The sequence below is a fragment of the Plectropomus leopardus genome, chromosome 1 (genome assembly GCF_008729295.1).
Source record: "Plectropomus leopardus isolate mb chromosome 1, YSFRI_Pleo_2.0, whole genome shotgun sequence".
NCBI lineage: Eukaryota > Metazoa > Chordata > Actinopteri > Perciformes > Serranidae > Plectropomus > Plectropomus leopardus.
In genome coordinates, this window is record NC_056463.1 from 34,109,888 (window position 1) to 34,133,192 (window position 23,305).

The 23,305-nt window shown below is 40.7% G+C and overlaps 1 protein-coding gene across 1 annotated transcript; it reads right to left on the reverse strand.

Moving 5' to 3' along the window:
- Positions 1-955: 955 nt before the first annotated feature.
- On the reverse strand, positions 956-22,710 carry LOC121943310 (neuropilin and tolloid-like protein 2). Its single transcript, XM_042486824.1, has 10 exons — positions 22,314-22,710; positions 17,003-17,059; positions 16,625-16,768; positions 13,561-13,809; positions 13,012-13,059; positions 12,328-12,455; positions 8,645-8,873; positions 4,189-4,302; positions 3,887-4,017; positions 956-2,862 (listed from the first exon to the last, which is right to left on the reverse strand). The coding sequence occupies exons 1-10, from the start codon at positions 22,321-22,323 to the stop codon at positions 2,131-2,133; spliced, it is 1,842 nt and encodes a 613-aa protein (XP_042342758.1). The 5' UTR covers positions 22,324-22,710; the 3' UTR covers positions 956-2,130.
- Between the last annotated feature and the right edge of the window lie 595 nt (positions 22,711-23,305).

Sequence of the window (23,305 nt, forward strand, 5' to 3'; positions counted from 1 at the left end):
TCAGAGGGCTTTATGGCATACAATATCCCTCTGTCCTGAGACCCTCACATCAACTAAGGATTTTGGGTTTTTTTTAACCGCAAATACATGCAATTTAACTAGGTGCACTGTCACAATCAATGTTGCTGCAAATCATTGACATATCCCACTTAACCCATTAACTAAACCATGCTTTATCTTATTACATAATTCCTGCTAATCATGTGAATTGTAGACATAAATAATGACATAGTTTTACCAGGTCTAAGTAGTTACAGAGTGATACGTAACCTTGTATGTTTAACAACTCAGTTTCATAATGCTCACATTACAGTTACTTTAACCAGTAAAATCTGCTTCTCAGTAACATCTGATCATCCCAGCATAATATATTACTTATGATACATGCAGACCTAGGACGATATACATCTGTGTCACTGAGGAGTACATCACCAGCACCTGATGCATGTGGGAATGAGTGTCTGAAGGTCACATATTTTAAAAGACTGCCTTGGGCATTAGACAGGACAAACGCATCGTGACAGCAAAGGAAGGGGTGAGTGGAATATGCGCTAGTGAGTGACAGACCAAAAATCTGCAAAGACTCATTAAACCTATTTAATGGTTGACAGTCAAGAGGATATGCACCATCTTTATGCATTTTGTTCAATAATCTTTGGAGCAGAACTGATTGTATTGCAAAAAAGGGAAATAATCAGCCTTAAATCGTGTATATTAAACTCAAAACTACATCTAATGGTTCATACAAGTCAGCAAATGAATCACGGTTAAAGAATCTTTGTGTGTAAATATATATGTTGGCATAGCCAAACACCTTGCAAAGGCTGTTTCTTGTCTATCTGCATGGCACAGTGTGTGTCTTACCTTGCTGTGATATCTCCAGCCTTGGGGTGGTGCCATCTTTCTTGGTTAAAGTGAACAGAAAAGCTTGCACAGGGAGGTGAGTAAGCTCTCATTTAATTCAACAGAATGAAATTATACAACCAGTGGTTAAAATCATAAATGAGTCCCATATAGGCTACATGTCTGTCTCTTTAGGGAAACAGGTTGTGCTTGTTTTACACACTCAGTTCATGGGGAAATTGAGAAATTACATTTTCTTCTGGTAAGGGTGGGGTTTGGGAGTGGGATGGTTTCTATTTTGATTCAGTCCAGGTCACAGCCAAACATGTCATATTCCATAAACGATCACTCAAAGCCTGAATGCCCATATCCTATAAGAAATAGAAATAGACTTTTTTTTCTCTATTTCTTACCAAAATAAGATAGTCTCTTCATGTGCTCTTCCTGAGGAGAGACTGAATGGAGCATACCGTCTGTGTATGTGTGAGGTAACCATGAAAAATACAGATTATAGATCACATCATTAACATTGTCATCATTATTTTTCTCATCATCATCAACAACAGAAAGTTCACCATCATCATCATCTACACCATATGTCGTGGACAGGTCATCTTCATAAAATCATCTGAGCAACATTTGAAAAAGATTAAAGAGTTAAAAGCCAAGCATCATCATGAGGCTGGATATATACTGGTTTTAACAGTACAGTACACTGACAAAAATAAAGACTCAAATCATTAGAGGACGCACTATATATCATATATCTGTGCATGGCAGGTGAATAAATGTAGAAACTCAGTCTAGGACATCTCTTCATCTTTGTCTCTCCTTGTTTCTGAGTGGTCACCTGGTCTTCTAGGCTACCAATCAGAGGGAAGTCAGGGTCTGCATGCGAGAACCCTCTTCTCATAAGTGTCTTGTGAAAGGGGAGATTAAATGAGTATAAGACAGGAGGAGAGACGAGGTGTCTCCACCCTCCCCTCATCCTTCAGCCTTCAGCATCCCGAAGAAAACAACCAACATTTTCTGTTCGTTTCCTCTTTTAGATCCTTGCTTCTTATCTGCCACAATCCCAAACCTTCAGAGGAGACTTTGAGGGGAGAAGATCCTTATGTGCAATATTTTTCATACTGCTTTGAAAGCAGAGGCAGAAGAGGGAAGAGGAGTGATCCGTTTAAGATTATTGTGACTCTCCTGTCTTCTCTTCTTCCTTCTCTTCTTTCCATGAGTGAAATGCGAGCTCTTTCTGCACTCCTGTTCTCTTTTCCCTCCCTCCTTCGTCATCTAGAAGTCCATGGACATGGAGCGCTGTTGTGGGTCAACTATAGTGGTACTGTTACGAGCGCTGTTGCCACGGACACTGAGGGTTCCGCAGGCTCCTGCCATCCCGCCACCGATACCTCCAGCGATGCCACTAGGCCCCGCCATGCCCACTCCTCCCGGCATACCCATTCCCCCTGCCATCGCCACTCCTCCCGTTATTCCCACCGCTCCTCCAATCCCTCCTCCTGCAATCCCTGATGGTCCTCCTCCTCCCATTGCTCCACCTGTGGCCCCTCCTCCCACTCCTCCTCCACGCCCATAGATCTCACATGGGATCTCCTCTGTGACGCGGTCCTCGATGACCTGCTGGTCGCAGTCGTGAGTCTGTGAGTGCTGCTTGTAGCCGTAGCAGCTCTTCTTGTAGCTGGCCGTGGAGTTGAAAGTCTTCATGGGTGGTGGCTTGGAGAAGTCATTGTGGTACGACAGCTCCATGGAGCTCAGGGTGGTGCGGCTGTGCTTCATACTGCCGCCACCTGTAGCCACCGAGGCCTGTGAGCCGCAGTGGTGCTCGTGGACACAGCGGGACATGGTGGAGGAGCGCCGCAGCTTGTGGAAGCTGTCCAGCTCCTCAGACAGGTCGGCTAAATCTGATGATATCTCCTTGTCTCGCAGAGAGAAGAGCTCGTAGTGGGGCGGGTCGAAGACCTCCTGGAAGCCCGCCTTGTTGAAAACACCGGGCCGGCGAGCCACAACCTTGAAAAGAGAAGGATCCATTCAGAAAGTTAAATTTTAATCATTAGCAGGCCACTAGTTTTTACTCTGATAGGAGTATATCTATCAAGACAAAATATGAAAAAATACTCTTAGGACTTGTAACTTAAAGTTAAACCCTATTTTCTTAGTTTCACCTTAGTTTTTAACTATGAGGTAAGGGGGTCATAAACAATAGCACTTTTGTCTCTACTTTTTAAAAAAATCATTATTTTTTAAACTTTTTTTATAGTGGGTGGTGCTCAGCTGGAAAAAAACAAATGTCACACACTTCTGTCCACCAATCAAATTGGGAACATTTGAATTAGAATCTTATTACAGTTGGCAGATTGTTGATATTGTCAGACCATCGTTTAACAAATCTCACAAGCAAATACATGTTCAAAATCAATGAAGACATCAATCAATCACTTATATTACTTCAGATTTGAAATCGAGTTCTCAGGTACTTTCAGATTTTAAGTTTAAAAAGGTGGTACAAAAAAGGGTTTACAGGAGATTTCCACCTTAAAACAACCACTTAAAACACCTTGGTTTCTGATTTTTGGTGCTATATTTTTCATTTTATTGCGTAATCAATGAAATACACAATCGCTTTTTGCTTGTAAATTTCTGCTCAGTATCAAAAAGCCGTAGGTCCTTTATAAAGTCACAATTTTTCACAACATTCAGCTGTCACACAGGATGAAATCCATTACAGAGGAGTAAAAGAAACCGATTTCTTTACCTACAGAAGCCTCAATAGAGCAGCTATAAAGACATGCTTTTCATAAACCCAAGTAAAGAAAGGTTTTAGGTTTGGTTAAACCTAAAAATAAAATCACCTTGAAACTACACATCTTCTGTGATATACTGCATAAGATTTTGTCTTTCTTCCCTGTCTCCAAAACTACATGTACCCCACCTGGACTAGAATCTCACCATCGCTTTCAATTATGTGCCTCGTCTTTTCTGACTCACTCTGCTCTCCTGCTGAACAAAAGGTCAGCCTCAAAGGAAGAGTTACCTTTTTCCTCGGCTGCTTCATCTGGACCAGGATGGAGATGATAAGAAGAACCAGCACTATGCCTGATGAGACACCAATCACGGTGCCATGGGTCTTAGTGATCTGATGAAAAAGTCCCTTGGATCTCTTCTCTACAGTGGGAAGGGGTGAGGAGAAGAGAGTAAAGATTAAGGCAAACAAAGTAATTGAAAAATAATTATGTACAGAAAGAAAAAAAATCCAACCTGAGAACTGGCAAAAATAAATCCCAATTAACCATAATAACCTCAAATGGTAAAAGCTGGCAGAAAGAATTCAATTACCTTTGCAGTGGTTTTCATCCCATGGATAGACACAGTTCTGAACTCCATTGCACACCAGGGAGTTATTAATACACATGTTGCTGTGGCAGAAGAACGTATTGGCTGAACAGGGGGCTGCAGGCAAAACACAATACACACAGACAATGAAATTCAGAAAAAAACAACAACAGGAAGGCAGCTGTATAACAGCGCTGAGTAAAAGATGACTGCACTGGGAAAAAGACTGGAAGCTATTTCGACAATAATGATAAAACAATAACAATGAAAACAATAAAAGATGGATAATTTGTTAACGTGTAGAGATATGTAACAAAAATATGAAACGTTCTTTTTTGAAACACTAGAGGTCTAATGAAGGCAGTCCACACAAACCCATACATCATCATTTCCTGCAGACACAACATCAGGGGGGATGAGGGGAGGTGATGGCAGCTTCACTGAACCTCAGCCTGTGTGTCAGGGGAGTTTGAGAGGCAGGAGAGGGAGGGGGTGGAAAGCTAGGAGTAGGCAGAAAGGAGAAAATATGGAAAAGATGAAAAGAAAGGCAAGGGGTGGGGTGGTCGAAATGGCTTCATGTGGTGCAAATGGTCAGGAAAGTGCCCTGAGACACCCCACATTAAAGTGACTGTTGGCGTATGAAGGCTTCAGTGGCAGAGACAGAGATGACTGGTAATTGATGCTGGCTGCTAGGCCCAGGAGATCGATGCGCTGCTAGTCAGAAGGAAGAGCTGCAAGGCTGAGGGAAGACGAAGATGTCTGGGTTTGGGTATAGATGATTTGGGACTGCAGCAAAAGCTAAGGAAAACCTGGCTCTTATGTGTGATGTGGGGCTCCAGGTGATGGCTGATGTGGAGGTCGGTTAAAAACCTGTGGCATAACACTTCTTATGTGTCTTCTTATGTTTTTTTCTTTTATCAGGCGTGAGGAATTGTGCAGCAGGCAAGCACAAAATTTGCCATTGATCATGTGATGTGGTTGAGAGTTACTTTTCGGCTTTGATATACTGGATCAAACACGGGCCTAACAGGTAAAAATAAGCCGTCGGCCTTGTTTATTAGTTTGAAAGAATCGTGATTTACTTCAAATACAAAGCAAAGGAGTACCGGAGATGATACTCAAGAACTAGACAGGTTTGATGTCTATCTTATGTGTAATCCTTTGTTGGGTCCACCACACACAAAAAATGTATAAGACAAAAGATTAAATCTCTCTGAAACATCACCTGATTAAATGAATACTCTGTGGTGTCACATTGTTACTATGTACAATTACATTAACTGCATTTTGTGATCAAAAGAAATTACAATGTTGCTATTTTGTGGTCTTAAGAACAAATACAAATTTAAGATACAAATAATAGTATTTCCTTTTACTCTTGTTGAGTCACGTTTCACAAGTTGATTTGAAAGCTTAAAAACCTGAATTACATATTTTATAAATTTGTCTGTGAAATGAACTTCAACAGGTAAAAAAAAGCAGAAACCTCAGAGAGAGCAACAGAAGAGGGACATGCAATACGTGTGGTGTTTACAGAGCAGACAGAAATAACTGAAAGATTGTAACATTAAAATTCTGAATGACACTTTTACATACAAAGATTGCAAACACACAGAGAACTGCTGATAGAGGGCTGAGACAGAACCGAGTCATTACTGCTGCACTGATGCATTTTTCCAGTTGCCAAAAATCTTAGTGTTACGATCACATTAATTTCTGGCTCTGTAGCATTATTGTGTTTGGTGGGAGATTTGAGAGCATGTAAGAAACATTATTCCTGCATAATATAATCCATAGCATTTCAACAATTCACTGTCATTTCACATCTTGAGAGTATTTCTTCAACCTCTTTGTCTGTCCACCATTTTCTCCTCTACTTAATTATTAAACCCCTTAAAAATCCTCCTCCTTGTTCCTGATACTTTTTCACCCTAGGAGCTCTCTTAAGGACTAAGAGGCTTTGTTAATAACTTTTATCTTCACCAGGATCTAGTCTTGAATGTCAGGGGTATTTTCTAGATAATGTCATGATTCAAAAAACTTTCCTAGAATTTCGTCACCAGGAGCTACTCTTTGTAAAAAAGAAGCTTTGTGAATACCCAGGAGAAGATGCCATAACAGGTAGGAACTGATCCACACAACCTCCTCTCTATCATGAGAGCTGAGTTAAAAAACAGAAGATCTGTCCTTATGTTTTTTTAATCAGAGTTGAATACATTTATATAATATTCAGCCTGTGTCTCACAGCTTGTGTCCTCTCCCAGCCCCTTTGACAAAGATTTTCCAGCCTAAACAGACTGGTCTGCTCCGCCAGCTTCACCCACTGCTCCACGGTTCATCATGATGAGAGCTCTGAGCCTCCACTTCCCTTTCCCTGCATGCGTCCTCTGCCTCAGGGTTAAATCATTCTGACAAAGGGACATGCATATGTGTGTGTCGGGTTGTGTATGAAACAGTGTGTGTGTTGGAGTGTCTGCCCCATCCATCTCCCAGTGAGCCTGTAGACGGGTTCGCTCCCCTGACACCGTGATCGCTTCCAAACTCATTATGCGTGTCCCGCCTTCAAAATGTAGCCTCTCACAGGGTGTCAACAACGTTTCACCCTCTTACCCTCATCCGCTCTGCATACACACACAAGCGCACAACTCATGTCTGAATGCATGCACTGTGTGTGTGAGGGTGTGAGTGTATTCAGCACAGCCTCAATATGTCTGGTTTACATGTCAGAGGGCGTTCTGTCGGAAGATTATAGCACATTAAGGATGATGGAGTGCGGAAGGCAAAACTCATCTTGTTCTCTGAGTGACAAAGATTAATGGTTCCCTCTGACCTCCAAGCAAACTTTGAGCCAGTCGCTGACTCTGACCAAATAAAGTTTGGGAGTTATTCAAGAGACTTCAGACTTCTCTGAGATGAACTGTGTGATCAGAATTAATGAGGATCCAAATGGTCTTAAGGACTCTCGGAGTTAAAAAAAAAACACCCTTGCTGAATTTAAAAGGCCATTAAGTTCTGACTGCAATGGTTATGGGTTTGCTGATGAAAACAACATTAGCATTCACCCAGGGTTTGGAAAGTGCGTAGGAGAATGTGGCAATTAATATCTCAGTCTATTCAGGCATTTAATGAAAATATTACGGTGTGCCAACAGAAAAACGGTTTTCTGCATGGCAATTCCGGCTACTTTATGTGCAACCTTAAACAGCATCTGTTTGAAAGTTTCTTGTCCTTCAAAAAATGAGGAAGTTTAACGTATAATTACTCCTGGTAGATCCATTAACCCTACTCAGCTTTTCTTTTCACCAAAATAGATAAATTCTTATTTTCCTGTTCTAAGTGGCCTATAATAAGCAGAGTACCATGCTGTGAAATGCCTATCAGAAAATTATTTGATGCTTTCAGTTATTTAAAAATGCTGGAGTAAATAATTGGTTTTCTCATATCTATGCTCTAAACATGGCACAGTGTAATTAGCTTTCCACGCTGAAATGACACTTGACACACAGTGTCCGTTAGTGACAACTGACGCAGGCACAATGCAGGACTTCATAAATTAACTGTTTTTTTTGTCTGTTTCTGTGTGTGGGTGGATAAAGTAATAGCTGTTACAGTAAAGTAATGACATATTGTGCTTTTAGTCCATAACAGAGAATTGCACAGTCATAAGGGGCAAGAGAAACTAGCTATCAGTGATCTCCATACCTCGTAAAACGTTCAGATCAAACTGCATCAAGGACATGGAATCAGATCAACCTGGATCATCTTGCTTCGTCATAATATTCAACTTTGAATATAATAAATCATTACATTATTATATGGTATTATTACATGAAGACAGGGCTATGGAGGGCAGGAAACAATAGTGCTGAGCATTAGCATAGTGTCACACTTGTGAAAGAGTGCAAGATGTAAGCACAACAAAAACTAGAGTGCAGTTAGAAGAGTTCAGATCTCTCCAAGTCAGTCTGTGAATCAAAATATATTCGGTGCAGAATGAGACCAAATTTTTCTATGGATGTAGTTTTTTTAGCCTAAACAACGACCAAAATGTTGCTTATCACAGGCTAGGTAAGGCTTACTGTTTTTAGCCAAGCGGTTTGCTGGAAATTCCTTTTGCTTTATGCTTTTACTATGGTATTTTGTTGAGGACTTGCGACCTTCAACGGCTGGTTAAGAGGAGTCAGCAGTCAATGGTGGTATGAAACACTCAATAAAACAGGTTTTCTGACTATTGCAAATCATCGTAAATGAGAGGTCCTTGAGCATACAGTCATAAATACTCACACAAAACATTGGGCTGATTTGTTCAGCAGTGTGCGAGATAAACTGCAGATAGACAGCTACACACACTCACACTTGACCAAATGCAACAGGCATAAGCCTAGCAGAGATGACTGTGGAGCAAGATAGAACAAGAGGGTCAAAATTGTAGCATGTTGTTAAGTAGACTGATACTCACGATCAACAAATGAGGTGAAGAGCATGCGGAATCGACTGAGTCGGCTCTTCTCATCAGCCCACATCCGCACAACTCCTACACCGTTATCCAGCATCACATCATTGGCCACGGTGCTGCAGAACTTGGCCTTGAGGTTCTCGATGGCACTGCTGCCATCGTACACAGCCACAAAGTTCTTCTTGCACTCATTAGAGTGTTCCATCTGGTACTCCAGGAAGCGCAGGTAAATCTGCAGGTAGGAAGAAGATGCAAATCAGTGTGGAGGCAAATGAATGCCAGAACTCCACAGCGATACTGAGCTTCACCTCCCAGCTGTCTAATCATGATCATTAATTGTCTTCTTTACGAAGGCAAATGCATTAAATATACTGCATTGCATTAAAACAGTAAAGCAAAAATGAGCAGATACAGTTCATCAACAGGAAAGATCAGAGAAGTAAGTACTATGAAAGATCGTCAACCTGCCCACTTTCACCAGAGCATCCTGGGATATGAACAGGAAAAACAGTTTAGAAGATGGGTAGAACATGCAACAATGGAAAATATGACTTATGGACTTATGACAACTGACTGAGAGAAGTCTGTCTTTATGTTTCATGGTTCTGCCAGCTCTGTCTCCCTCACCCTCTTCTTTTCTCTGAAGTGTCTCAATTCCGAGAATTCCTCAAGGACTGAAGGCCAGTGAGCTGAACCTCATGCCTACATGAGGGTCTGGCCTCAGAGTGTAAACTAGTGCAGTGCTCGGTGGTCCTCAGTAGTAGTAGAGCAGTAAATACCAGTAAACATACTCTGTATACCAATACACAAGACATATCAGATGAAGAGCCATGAATAGATTATAATGTAAAATAAATTTGATGAGTGTGTGTGTGTGTGTGTGTGTGTGTGTGTGTGTGTGTGTGTGTGTGTGTGTGTGTGTGTGTTTGTGAAGATTTTGGACCCACTTTCTAGGGCCTGTTTTCTAACCTTAACCTGCCTGGAGATGTGAATATTCAGTTTTTATGGATTTCCTACTTAGCTTGAAATTTGACCTCTTTCCTGACCTTCACCTGTTTAGAAATGGGATTTAAACTCTTGTCCTCAATGTCTTTTCTTACCTTAAGTTAGCCCTTTTTTCATATCTTAATTAGTTGGTTGTTATTTTTTTAATTAACTTATCCTTAGAATAGATTTTTAATTTATTGGGCTGCAATTAATTTTGGAACTGTTCTCTTGACTGCAACTATATTAAGACAAAGACCTTTGCCAGTACAGTTTCATCACTCTCAGAGTTGTGATTATAGTACCCTAATGTACTTAATGTCATATAAAGCAAAAAAAGAGCTGGAAAGCATCTTTCTCAGGTTTCTTATAATGTGCTCTATAGAGTTTGGGAACACAGGAATAACTTCCCAAAATATACCAGCATGTCCTCCAATTTTATGAACCCCCCCCCCCCTTTCACTTGTGTAACTAATAACATTAGGGATAAGCCATTCCCATTAGTGAGTGCGTTCAACAGAGCTCCGAAACTAGCTCACTTAAACCAAATGTGTTGCTTCTAATGTTGGTATCTGTGCTTCTCTCACTATCACATGTCAAAATGTCTCCTGTAAAAAAGATCTATTATGGCACAAGTTGTGTTTGTGCCTTTGTCCTGTGTCCTGTGTTTACATATACCTCTTTCCCAGCAGACATTTAGATTTGTCATAGTAGCAAAAGCACAGGTGTTAAATACCAAGACCCTGAAACTGACACAGCCAAATGGAATTCAGCCATCTTTCATTTTATAATTTACACCTGCACATTACAAACTGTGACATGTCAAAGTGTCCCCTGTTAAATATTACAGAGCCTGTGGTTTGCCCACTTGTCCAGCCACCTGCCTGCACAGCAGCCTATTGTTTGTACACTGAACATACTGTAGTGTTACATTTCAACCTTCAAAGTATTTAAAAAATAACCTTTTTATTATTTGAATAAGTCAGCAGAATTTACATAGCAACATCTTGGCCACAGGGAGACAACTTAGATGAAACTTTGGCACATTTCACACACAGGCACCTGTAACCATGCAGCAGTTAAGTAGCTGCTTTTATGCTGCTGCTGAGTGTGCTGCTCTGTTCTTTCTGCTTCGTTGAGCTAATATCTGACCAGGCAACTCAGTGCTGTTTCTAAATTCAGATCCTCTTCACTGCTGCCTCACACTGCATATGTAGTACCAGTGAAATCACTGTGGAGACTAAACTGTGTGTGTGTGTGGAGGTTTGCATGTGCACTGAATATTACTTTGTAGACATATGAGTGTAAAATGTGTTTGGATAATTGCTTACAGCTCACTGTGTGACGGTATATTATGGAATGTGTGGCTGAATGTGCACATCTGCTATTTTATACTTAATTAGTTGTGCATGAATTTGTGTGTGTCCATATATTGTGGCGAGTAGCACAGGAGCGTGCTGATGACTCATTAAGTCATGAGGGAGAAGCAGAGCAGCAGTGAATCAAGGCTAGGCCAGTTATGGTTGTAAACAGGCTTTTAGATATCCACTCATAAATACCAGAACTTATGAGAACACAATCACTACTGGCTAGAGGATGTTTTTATGAGTCTCCAGGATTGTATTTTATAAATAAAATTTGCCTGTATTTCTTTTTCCCATGCTGCCACTCTGTATGTGTATCTGCAGTGCTCATACCAATTATGCATTAAATCATGATCACAATACAGACATGACAACTGGAGGATTTGATCTCAATGACTGTAGAACAAAACTATATGCAGCTATATGTATTCATACAAAACATGCAAATCAGAAAAACCACGGACAAACAAATCCATGATGTATGTCGATCTTCGAAACATCCATTGAAACGTGCACTGACCTAACATTTGCTAGTATAGAAAGAGAAAAAAGGAACTGTTAAGGTGAAGTGCTGGAGCAACTCTACAAACAGAAAGGGGAACACGCTGAGCAGAGTGATAGTACATGGGATGATTTTAGAGTCAGCTCTACAGCTGTTTAGAAGTTCAGAATTGTTCTTGTTTATATTCAGAGCATCACCCCGATTCAACTCTGTTTACACTGCAAGACTTCTTGATAAGTTTCTAAATGATTCCTCATAAGATTTCTTTTTTTGGATGACTGTTCAAATCTATTCTGGGGTGGAGTGCATGCGTCACCAGCAAGCTGAGATTTTGTATCACTTGTAATGTGCAGTTTTTCAACATTCATACGGATTACAATATTTAGAAAACATTAGTGCTTTGACCAAAATAAACATTCAGCTTATCAAATGCAGTCAGACAGATGTGTAGCAAAATAAGTGCCTTCCAGGGTAGTGAAATGGTAGAACATAACTGAGAGTAATGTTGCTGATGATTCAGATGTAAAAGTTGACTCTAATATTCTTCAGTCTTTTAGTGGAGCTGGTGTCTTCAGCAAATTTCCCCAAGAGATGAGATGAATACAAGTCTTTGAATACTTAAATATCTTATGAGATGTCAGGATGATGATACTTATGTAACTAATTTAAGTACATTAAGCGTACATTTGTCAGCTTTTTTGAAACAGAAGCACAGACCAGACCCTAGATGGAAACTTTTTTAAAACTGAGAATTCTGAAGCACCAAACATGGGTTGGAGGATATGATCGAAACAAAACCATGACTCCTGATGACTAATGTGTTCATTTGTACTGACCTTGGACTGGGGAGGAGCCCTGATGGTCCAGATGCAGTCCAGAGCATCACCAGGCTTCACTCTCTCTTCCTCCTCCACCTGACTGGAGCGAATAACTCCATCCCATCCGCCAATTTCAAACTGACAGTCTGTGCGGAGAGAGAGAGGAAATGTGCAGGAGAGGTGAGAAGAAAGGGAAAGAAAGAGAAAGGTAAAAGCCAGGGAGGGTGAGGAAGGGGTCACATGGAGGTACATGAGAGAAGCAAGAAAGGAAAAAAGAGTGCAGAAACAGAGAGAGAGGGAGAAGAAAGAGCAGAAGATAAAGAGAAAAAGGGTTAGGATGAGAAGAAGGGATGACAGACAGAGAGACAGATGAAGGATTTTATTGAAAGAAGTAAAGGATTTAAGGTGGAATTGAAGTGAGCACAGCAGATTAGGACAAAGGACAATAAGCGGGAACAAAGACAGAAAGAGATAGAGAGAAGAGCAGGATAAAAGAGGTGTGTGCTTCTTAATGTGTTTCAATTTGTGCATGTGTGTGTCTGTACATCCTTTCACCTCATGTACAATTGTGTGCTTGTCAAGGTACATTTGCACGTTTAGCATTCACGTCAGAGGCAGAGATCGCCCCCGGTAAGCTTCTGAGGACCGAGGAGCTCTTCAAAAAAGATCGAACACAAATCTGCAAAATGCTGAAGAGCTTACCTGGGATGGGGTTTAGCAGTCCGCCCACGTGCAGATGGAAATCAGGGTCTGAAATGATAAGATTTGGGAGGCACATTACTCTCAATCCACACCGCAGAAATGGGTGTGCAGAGAACACGAGATAAGATCCCATTAAGGCAGGCCAGATAAAGCAGAAAGGGGTCTGTTTGAAGCTAATATTTGTCGCCTGATGGGAGAAACTGATTTCTAGGCATATTAGGTTTATATTCAGGAGGCTCTGGTGTTGAGCATGTGTCTGCTGTAGAGCAAGAAAAGTGAAGGAAGGAAGGCTATGATTTTGGATGAGCGACCTGTGGATGTCCAGCTAGCGTATTGTTAATGAACACAAACAAGAAAAGACAGTTTTAGGTAAGAATGGTATTGTTTCTTTCACACTAAGATCAAATTCTCCTCCAAACCAACCAGATACAGTTTTCAGGTTACCCAAAACCTTTGCTTACAGAAATTATTGTAAAAAACAAACAAACAAACAAAAATGAGGGTGTACTGTGCAATTATATTAGCTGCATACAGTTTGGGTGTCCCTACCTGCAATGAAGGTGTACTTGATGCGGAAGCCAAGGCCTTCCAGCTCCTCATCGCTGGTGAATTTGATCCACATGAAACGTCCCGTCGATGTAACCAGGCCAGGGTTCTTGCCCCCACAGAAGCGATCAATGAGCGGTGAGAACCCAAACGGCCCGTCGCGGATTTCGATATGATCGAAGCGGCACTCAAATGATGGCTCGATGTAGTAATTCTTATCAAAAGCCAGCTGAATCCTTTGTCTTGGGAGAGCTTTAATGAGCCAGGGAGAGGGGAGAGAAAGGAGACAAAAGGGGTAAATCCACAACAGGAATAAAATTAAATCTAGCTTTTGCGGGACAAAGAAAAATCTGTATGGTATTCTAAAGCACAAAGTAGAGTCAAATATGAGTTAATCTGGATTTTGAAGTTGAGCACATCGGCTGTTATTTCTAAACCCTCAGCTGACTGCGTGGAGAGCAAACTTTTTAGAAGTTGGATAAGTCTTAGATGAGGGGTACTGTATGTATGTAAAGCCCTTTTCAGACATGGAACGTGAAACACTGCTGGGTTTATCTATCTGTTAAAATGCAATGAGCTTAAAGTATTAATATAAAGGAAGGAGAGTTTTATGTCCTCTCACAGGCTGTGACTAATGACCATCGTGAACACAAGGGATGCTTGCTCCACTTACATGTACTTCATGTGTTCTGTTGGACAAACTGGATGAACCCAATGAAGTACCTGCTTTGGCTCAACCTCATAGAAAAAAATCTGCCTGGATGCTCTCTCAAAACAGCAAAAGAAACAATTATACAGATTAACATAGATGTTTACCTAATTAGATCACCCTGACATGTTTATGCTTTGGTTTGTGCTTTCCAATTGTGGTTGACAGCATTATAAGTACATTTCTTCATCTAGGAACTATGCATGCATAAAGCATGAGCTTAACACTCACTCTCCTTTTCGTTACAGATAACATAACATAAACACATATTCACATATGCAAGCATCCGTCACACAGTTGCATGTGCAAAGCAAACAGACATACAGCCACAGAAACAGAGACACAGTCTGACATGTCAGCATTGCTATATCTGACTCAGTGAATCCAGAACATTGCAACCACAGCATGAAATGTAGTTCATAAGTTCACCTGTCATGCAAATCCACAGTACGGCTTTATACTAAATGGACAGAGCTTTCTAATAACATTACCCCCCCAACATACACACACATATACACACAGAGGAAGTATTTAACAAGGGCAATTCATGCCTGCCGTGGGAGATGAATCATACTAAATAAAGATGCTGAGGGTGGGAGGTGGGGCTCTGAATCATCTCTGGCATGAAGAAGCCGAGCATGCCTCGTTAGAGAAAAAAGAGCCATGTCAAGGGCGGTACATGTGTATGGTACAGTGTGCAACTGAATTTATGTCTCTGTTCTTGTCTTTGAATGTGAGCCTGAGTGTTCTCCCTTTCTGCTCGAGCGCGCAGCTTGTGTGCCTGCACTTCCTGCTATCTGTGGGTTCGTTCCCTGTTGCGTTGAGTCTCATTCTCTCTATGCACACTGACACACAAATGGCACAGCACGATACAGAAAGAGCAGAAATTACAATCACTGCATCTATTGAGCTGATGAACAGTGGGACGTGACATAATCAATGAGTCTCACTAACCACAAATTATGATTACAAAGCTATCTGATTAGCACTGTGCCAAACGTGAGCATCTCTGTGACTCTAGGAGAAGCAGGACAAAAGGCTCAACACTGGAGCTCGGATATGAATACAGCTCAGGCCATTCAAGATTATTGTCATTATTAAAGATTATAATTTTACTATACATATAATCTGTCAATATAAATCCTGCACGCTGTATATACAGCATATAGACATACATGCATATGCTATACATTCTTATCCAGTCTATGTATATCCATTAAGTATTTATTTCTTTGCACTTTTTGTATCGTCTACAATTTACAGAACACTTGACTTGTATTCTATTTATTCATTATTATTATTAATGGTCATTGGTGCTTTTTAAATTTATTCATATAAACACTATTCTTTCACATACTTGTGCACATCATAAATCTGACTATTCGTTATCTTTATTTGTCCAGCTTTCATGTCCTTGTTCCTAGCTGTCATGTCTTTTTCTTTCAAAGTACATGAGAGGAATGCAAAAACAAAACAAAACAACTGAGTCAAAATTCCTTGAATGTGCACACATATTTTTCAAATAAATGTGATTCTGAGCATCAATACCAAATGATTGGTTCCATCTGTCCCTTCTCAGACACACTGCCATGTAGCACTGCATACACCAGTAGCCAGCCTGTGATGGAGTCACGGCTTATTCATCAACAATAGATTCATTTGTCCACAGGGGGAGCCCTTGAGCCATGACTAAAATCTCCTCCCCACCACAGCAAGAGAAGCACCACACACATATCATGAAGGGCCGTACTTCAACTCAGTGGACAGACAGTTTATCAATTTAGCCTGAAAACACATCAACCAACATCCCAGACCTTATCTCATATAGCTGCTAATGATGCTACTTCCATTATGGCTCCCGAGCGGCAGGCCACCAAATTACTGATGGATGTGATATTTCCAGTAAACACCAAAGTGTTGACAAGGACGCTTGCATTCCAGTGAAATGCAACCGCAGCTCAGTTGTGGAGCAGATGTTCATCTTTTTTAATGTCTCATTCAATAGCGGAGTCTTCTGGCACACCCTGCCAATAGAGATGAACACAGCACTACTCTGATTAGGCCAAAAGTCAGGGGCTACCCACAATGCGCCACTCTCCATCATTTTCAAAGGGTTATTTCTGTGGGGTGAAACAAACTCAGGATGGCTCATTCGAAAAATGTCAGGCTGACTGCCCGCCAGCGAAGGAATAGAAAATCAGATAGGGGCGAGGTTATATAAAACAACGTCAGTCAGACTAATGACATTCACTGAAGGAGGCAATATGCTGAAAGGCGGGAAACTGTGTCAGCTGTTCTGATGACAACAGCCAGCGAGGAGAAGATGAAGTGTTCGGATGGAAAAGGGCCCTGCTTTACCTTCCAGAATGTAAACACACTCCTTGTTGGGCGGGTAGGTGTTGGGGTAGTTTGGCGATGTGAACACACCGCCATTGATGTTGCGGACCCACGTGCCACAGTCGTTCTGGTTAGGGCTCTGGCCGCCATGTTCGCTTGGGGAATCTTGAAGCAGAAAGGCAGAGAACAGACGAACAGATGGGTTATTGAGTCAGGGGATCAATGAGGGAACGATTGCAAGGCAGGGAGGGTGGAAGGATCGTTGGCGTGAGGAAAGGAAAAAGCAGGCAGGCAATAAAGAGGAAGGAGAGGCAGGACAGAATTAAGAAAAGAACCATTTTGTCCTATGCTACAAGACAAGATAACGCCTCTCATTAATGAATTTTAGCTCTTGCTTACCTTTAGTTCTCTGTGCCAGAGCGAAACCCTCTTCTATTAGAAAGAAGAGTATCCACGCTGCAAAACAGAGATATAACAAATCAGTCACAGGTGACAAACAGCTGCATTTATATCCATGTGTTCAACAACGATGGAAATCCCTAAACACCCATAGAACAAATGTGTGTGATCAACTGCATTATTGACTTAACCTGTCCTTGATAAATAGTGAGTAAAATATAGATCAATACAATGTTTTATTTAATCCTTCCTTGGATTGGTAAATTTAAAATATGTATTGCTGAGAAAGGAGGAGAGCTGTGAGGGAAACGATAATGATAAGGTATCTATCAGTGTAGCCATGTCTTTATAATACTGATGTAAGTTCAGGATATAATCATGTTGTTGTCGATACAAAGCATTCATGAAAGGGAAATGCTGGAGAAATACCACAGAGGCTTTTAGTAATAAATGATCTTGTGAATGATTGAGCAACCCTCTGAAAGAGATGTAGCTGCTGAAATGAACATTTCTGACTTCAAGCAGGGGAAAGATGGGTTGCCATACACTTATTAAATATTTCAACTGTTATAATATAACCAGCAATATTAAACACCATGCTTCCATTGTAGTTAATAAAGTATTTGCATATGACTGTTTTTCTCAATCAAAATTCATTCATTTTTGTCTTTTTTTCTATTTCGGTTCTGTGGTCCAGTAGTGTTGTCACAATACTGAATTTCTAACTTTAATACAATACCCTGAAAATGATCGATACTGGATAAAATGTTAATACCATGGGAAAAAAACTGACATTGAGAGCATACAATTTATATTTCTTTGCTATAAACTAAAAATATAACGCTATAACATGATGGCAACTTTTCTTCTCTGAGTCAGTAGAGGAGAAAATAATGACTGCAATAAAAATTAACAATAATGAAAACTATATTCTTCCCGTAGTTGTGCACATATTCAAAAGCTTCGGAGATTGTCGCACACTCAAAAGGCAATAAAGTGCATGTAAAAAACCAAACAGCCGGAGCAAATGAGATGAGTGATGAGAAGACAGCACTGTGAGTGAGGGAAGGTGGGGCTATGGGGGCACTGCAGCGGTGCGTTTGTCAGCTCACTGTTGGACGGAAGAGAGAGTGAAAAAGTAGGAACGATAGTATTGATACTGAGAAAAGTATTGATACGTATCAATAAGGCAATATTTTTGACAAGAAGATAGTCCAGTACTCATCAGACTCAACTGCGACTAATCATTATTTTCACTCTCGATTAAGCTGCCTTTGTTTTTTTGGTTTATTGATTCATTGTTGTAGAAATTTGCTGAGCAGAGTTAAAGAGTGGGGTCACAGTGGTTCAGGGTAACTTTGTTAACTTCAGCAGCAGCTGCAATGGCAAAACATCTCTAAAATAGGTAATAGTATGGTAGCTGCTGTAAAATATAATCCGAACAAAAGTTGCTGGTGAAGTTACACCCGCAGAGATGCTTGTAGTAGTAGTAGTTTGGTCAAAGTGGTTGCAATAACTACCTGTGGTGGCACCAGAATGAATACATGCAAAAGCAGTACTATTATTTCTACTACTAGTATGGACCCGTAAAGCAGAATTATTGGAGTTAGTCGCATCATTAGAATAAGCAGAACAGTAGCTGTGCAGTGGGAATTGGCTCGCAGTAATAACAGCCATGTTAGAAGAAGCAGGAGCAGCAAGTAGTAGTTCATTAAAGATAGTTTAAAAACATCAACTCTCATCCATACCATGAGACTCTAACCTACTAATCTGCAGCCTCTAGGCACCAGAAACATAACGCATTAGCAGAAAAAACAGGATTACAGGCTCCGAGGCTTACAGCACTGATGAGGAGAGTCATTTGGGCAGAGCACGGCTACAGACAATAGGTGAAATATGTTTTATTACAATGATATCTGCACTGTGCGCGAGCATGTTACAGCTTCTGACACTGTCTTGCTCTGATAAGCCACTGCAGACCTGATCCCCACTGAGTTCATAATAGGTTGGCCCACTCACATCGAATTAGAGAGCGAGCATGAGTCTGGCACGTTGCATAATGGCACCCAGGAAGAAAGGATGGAACAGATAGAGAGAGGAGGAAAGAGAGATGTTGAGGTCGGTGGCTGATAAAGAAGAATGCATGGTTAACATATGCATTGAACACAACTGCACAAATAACCATGCATGTTTGTATGGACTTGTTTTGAAATGCCCCAAGGCTCCAGGCTCCTCATTACCTCTATCTCCATTATCTTGCAATGAAGTATCGTAGGTGGGAGTATGAACTACCACAGGCACATTTTGAGAACGGACCACCCAAACTTAAGAGCCAGATAGCAGAGAGATACTGCTGGCTCTCATTCAAACCTTTTTTTCCCACTATAAGCCAGTCATTAAATCTTGTAGATAGCAGGAGCACTGTAAAAAGCTGCTGCCTTCAACAAAACTAAAATACCATCATTTCAAATGCTTTTGTTTGGAAATATTAACAAAACACACACTGTTGTTTTACCTGTAAGAGTTATGAACCAAAGAACTGCCTTGAGCTGCTGTGGCAGAAATGTGTATCAAGCATATAAATATTTAAATTCACATATTAGGCAAAAATTGCATAATTTATGCAGGCATTTGTAACATCATTTGTATGATTATAAATAAATCACAAGCTAAATAGATTCAGAGCCTTTGTCACTTCAACACCATAGGAACAACTTGTAAACGTCTATCATATCTTTTCAAGGCAATCTGTATTTACTTTACTTAGTTGTTGCAACTTAAAAATGACAAATGATATTACCTCGTCCTTTCTAGGTGTTCAGTCTTACAGTCAACATGGTCTTCAGTAAACCATGTTAGTCTGGCTTAACTCAGTCATGACAAAGAGGATTTTTCCAATAATGAAGTTAGGAGATCTGCAAGTTCTGTTTTGTTAACATGTTTAAGAATATACAAATATGACTGACTAGTATGCAGCCAGCAGATTACATATATATAGCATAGTATACTTGGTTTATTGAAGCTGCTATAATTTAAAAAATCTAATTAAATTAAACTTGTCAGTTTTAAGTTGCAGCAACTTCACAAAATTAAGTAAATGCAACTAAATGTTAAGTAAACTTAACAATTAGATATAAGTAAATAAAGGTAAATAAGTAAATATAAGGTCTAATTAATAGTTATATATACTGGTGTTTTTCAGGACAATTGGTTTCCTAGATTTTCTTTGGGTAAAATCATCTTCTCGTATTTTGCAGTGTATCTGTCGTCCTCTCCCTTTAATTCCACAACAAGAAGGGTCAACATGTAGGTTGGGTCATTCATGTGCAGCTATTTCTTTAAAAAAATGTGTCCAACATTTGAAGGCATCCTCACATCCCACTGACAGAAGTTTCGTCTAACCTCCGGTCATTTTTAGGAACGAGAGGAAAAATTACCTCGGGTTCAACCCAGCGATTCTAGGTCATGTCATTTCATTTTTACATCACTTCTCACTTCGGCTTAGAAGCCAAGTTGAGGCTATAATCTGCTTTTGTCTCTCTGGAAACCGACTAGACATTTAAAAATAAACAGAGACCACCGTGGCTTTCTGTGACATAGTACTAAAGATGGATTGGAAATAATATTAGAGCTGATAGTGTGGGATCCTTCTGCAGGCTACTCTGTCCTATAAAGGAACCGCGGCCTTAATTAGCTCTATATGACGTCTATTGTAAGGAAATGCTAAAAACCAGCTAGCAGACAATAAAGCTGAGTAAGCTAACACTTAAGAAAGTAAGGCAAGAACAGGTCAACCATAATAAAGCAACTAATACCACACAATGTCACTCCATATAAACACATATTATTATTGGTCAGGTTTCAGGCTGTGTGAAAAATTAAGAATGATGCCCTTGTGGTATATGTGATAGCTACAGGTAAGCTAGCCTACACCTGTGGCCACTTGAAAGCTAATTAGACTCGACATTATTAAGGGTTAAATCTACAGTTAAGAAGTATCTTATGGCCCACGAACACACATTTGACAGATATTTACCTGTTTAAGCACACAGCTCGGTACCCTACTGCAGTAAACCGCCCAAACCAAAGCATCAAGACGCTTCACTGAACTCATCAAGACGTGCTGCAGCCGTGCGCTGCGGCGCGTGCCTCTGGTGTTGATAGCGCGAGACAGTGGCTGGAGCGGGTGTCACTTGAGCAGCAGCACGCGCACACAACGGACGTCAGTGTCTGGCTCTGAACTTGTTGGAGCTTCTTTCGCCACGGGGAGGTGAAATGTAGGACTGCAGGCGTGCACATAGTTTGCAGAAATAGGAGCTATTTTATTTTTATATTATTTTATATTATTTGCAAGAATAATAAAAATAATGAAAAAATATGGCAGCTAAAATCACGGGAGCAGTATTGTACGCTATTTATGATAGACAAGATGTTTTTATGACAGTGAGATAAATGTAGATAGTAAAACTGTCCTCTTATTGGAAGCACAATGCAATGACTGATTTCGATTAGCTTTTAACCTTTGCTGTCCATCAGAATCACCAGTTACAATCAGATTGCGCTCACATAGGCTGAGCAGAGGCACACCTCGCAGTGCCCACACCGGCTGCTGAACCTCACCTCCTCTGCTCCCTCTTCACATTACGCTCATATGATCCAGCACATAGGAGCACCTCTAGTATAATAATGGATCGTTTTTATTTGATCAAATGCTAAAAAAAAACTACATCAGAGCTAATTGGTCATTTTTATTTCTGTTTGAGCGAGCAAAAACCAACCAAACTCAGAAGAGCCTGCGCGTCTTGTGCCGAATCTTAGAAAAATGGGAAGCAGATCAACAGATGCTGGAACTTGAATTGAGCAGTCAGTGGTTACTAATGGCGATGATCGGTGATTTGGGCATTAAAACAGGGAGATTTAAACAGTCGCAAGATGGCAAGTTAGTGCAAAAGACAAATAAAGAAGGGAAAAGAGAAGATGAAGCAGAGAGCGCTGGAGAGATAAGTCCGATTGCGTTTCTTGACCTGTAATTTGCTCTCATTTTTTGGAGAAATGCATATAAATACGAGGTAATTTTACTAGAGGCTGGTCCATAGTGAGTGTTTTATAATTACATGCCACCCTAATTCCTTTGAACGTGAAATCCACACCACCTGCAAATAAAAAACCCACTGTGCTAACAAAAAAAGAGAAGAGGTTAGGAGCTAAATGTATTTCATCCAAAATTAAAATAAACTGTCGACTGTTTCTGCGCGAGGCGCTGGACCTTGACGCGCATCACGGATTCTCGCGCATCTCGTATCCAACTCACCTCTGTGCATTTCCTCTCACGGTGTGATTCCAACCCAAAAGCACCTTTCTAAAAACGCCCACCTATTCTGTCCATTTTAGGGGGTCCACGAAGGGCTCTTCACAAAATCCAACTTTTCTCCGACACCCGTAAATCCATTACGCAGAGCCGCGCTCCAAGAAGGGAAGCAGCCGCACCAACGCTGTGGGTCAGTGTGCGATCCCGCTGCGTTTAGCTGGAGGATGAAGACTGCTGCGAGCCTTTCAGCCAGGCATCATGGGTACAGCTCCCACAGTGGAGATGACATGTGGAGGCTGGACTGATCCAGGAGAGCTGACGCGCTCTAGGAGAGGTAGATATCCAAAAGACGCATGTGGATGGATGATGGATGGCGAGAGACAGAGAGAGAGAAAGAGAGAGACAGAGAAAGAGAGAGAGAGAGCGGGAGAGAGAGAGAGAGAGAGAGAGAGAGAGAGATGGAGGAGGAGTAGGAGAAGAAGGAAGAGGAGGAGAGTCCGTCACTGTCTGCTCTCTGTCCGTGTCTGAACTAAGAAATGCTCCTGAACGAGGCTCATTTAAGCCGTGGGCGCTGCTTACATCAATGAGCGGCTTGTCATGAGCATCGTTAAGGTAGAAACGATGAAGAAAATACTTTTCCGGTAGTGCCTTTCAGAATAAAGCCTTACTGGTAAACTTGTTGCAACTATGGTTTTTATTTAAACAAAAGTTGTTTGTTTTTTCAAGGTTCATATCTGTACTTATATTTACTTCATTGGTCCTTTTTGGCTTCTCTCTTTTTAAAATAGAACTCATTTTTGTTGTATCTCCTGATGTATCTGTGATTTACAGAAGGCTTGAAGAGATAAAGCTACTAAGCCCCATGAGGACTATCTGTTTGGACCTTGTCATAACTCAATAAAGAGAGAATTTCAAATAAAAAAGTGAAAAACAAACCTAAGCAAAGTAAAACATCACTGGCGAACTTATTGCAAGAAAATATGATTAAATAAGTT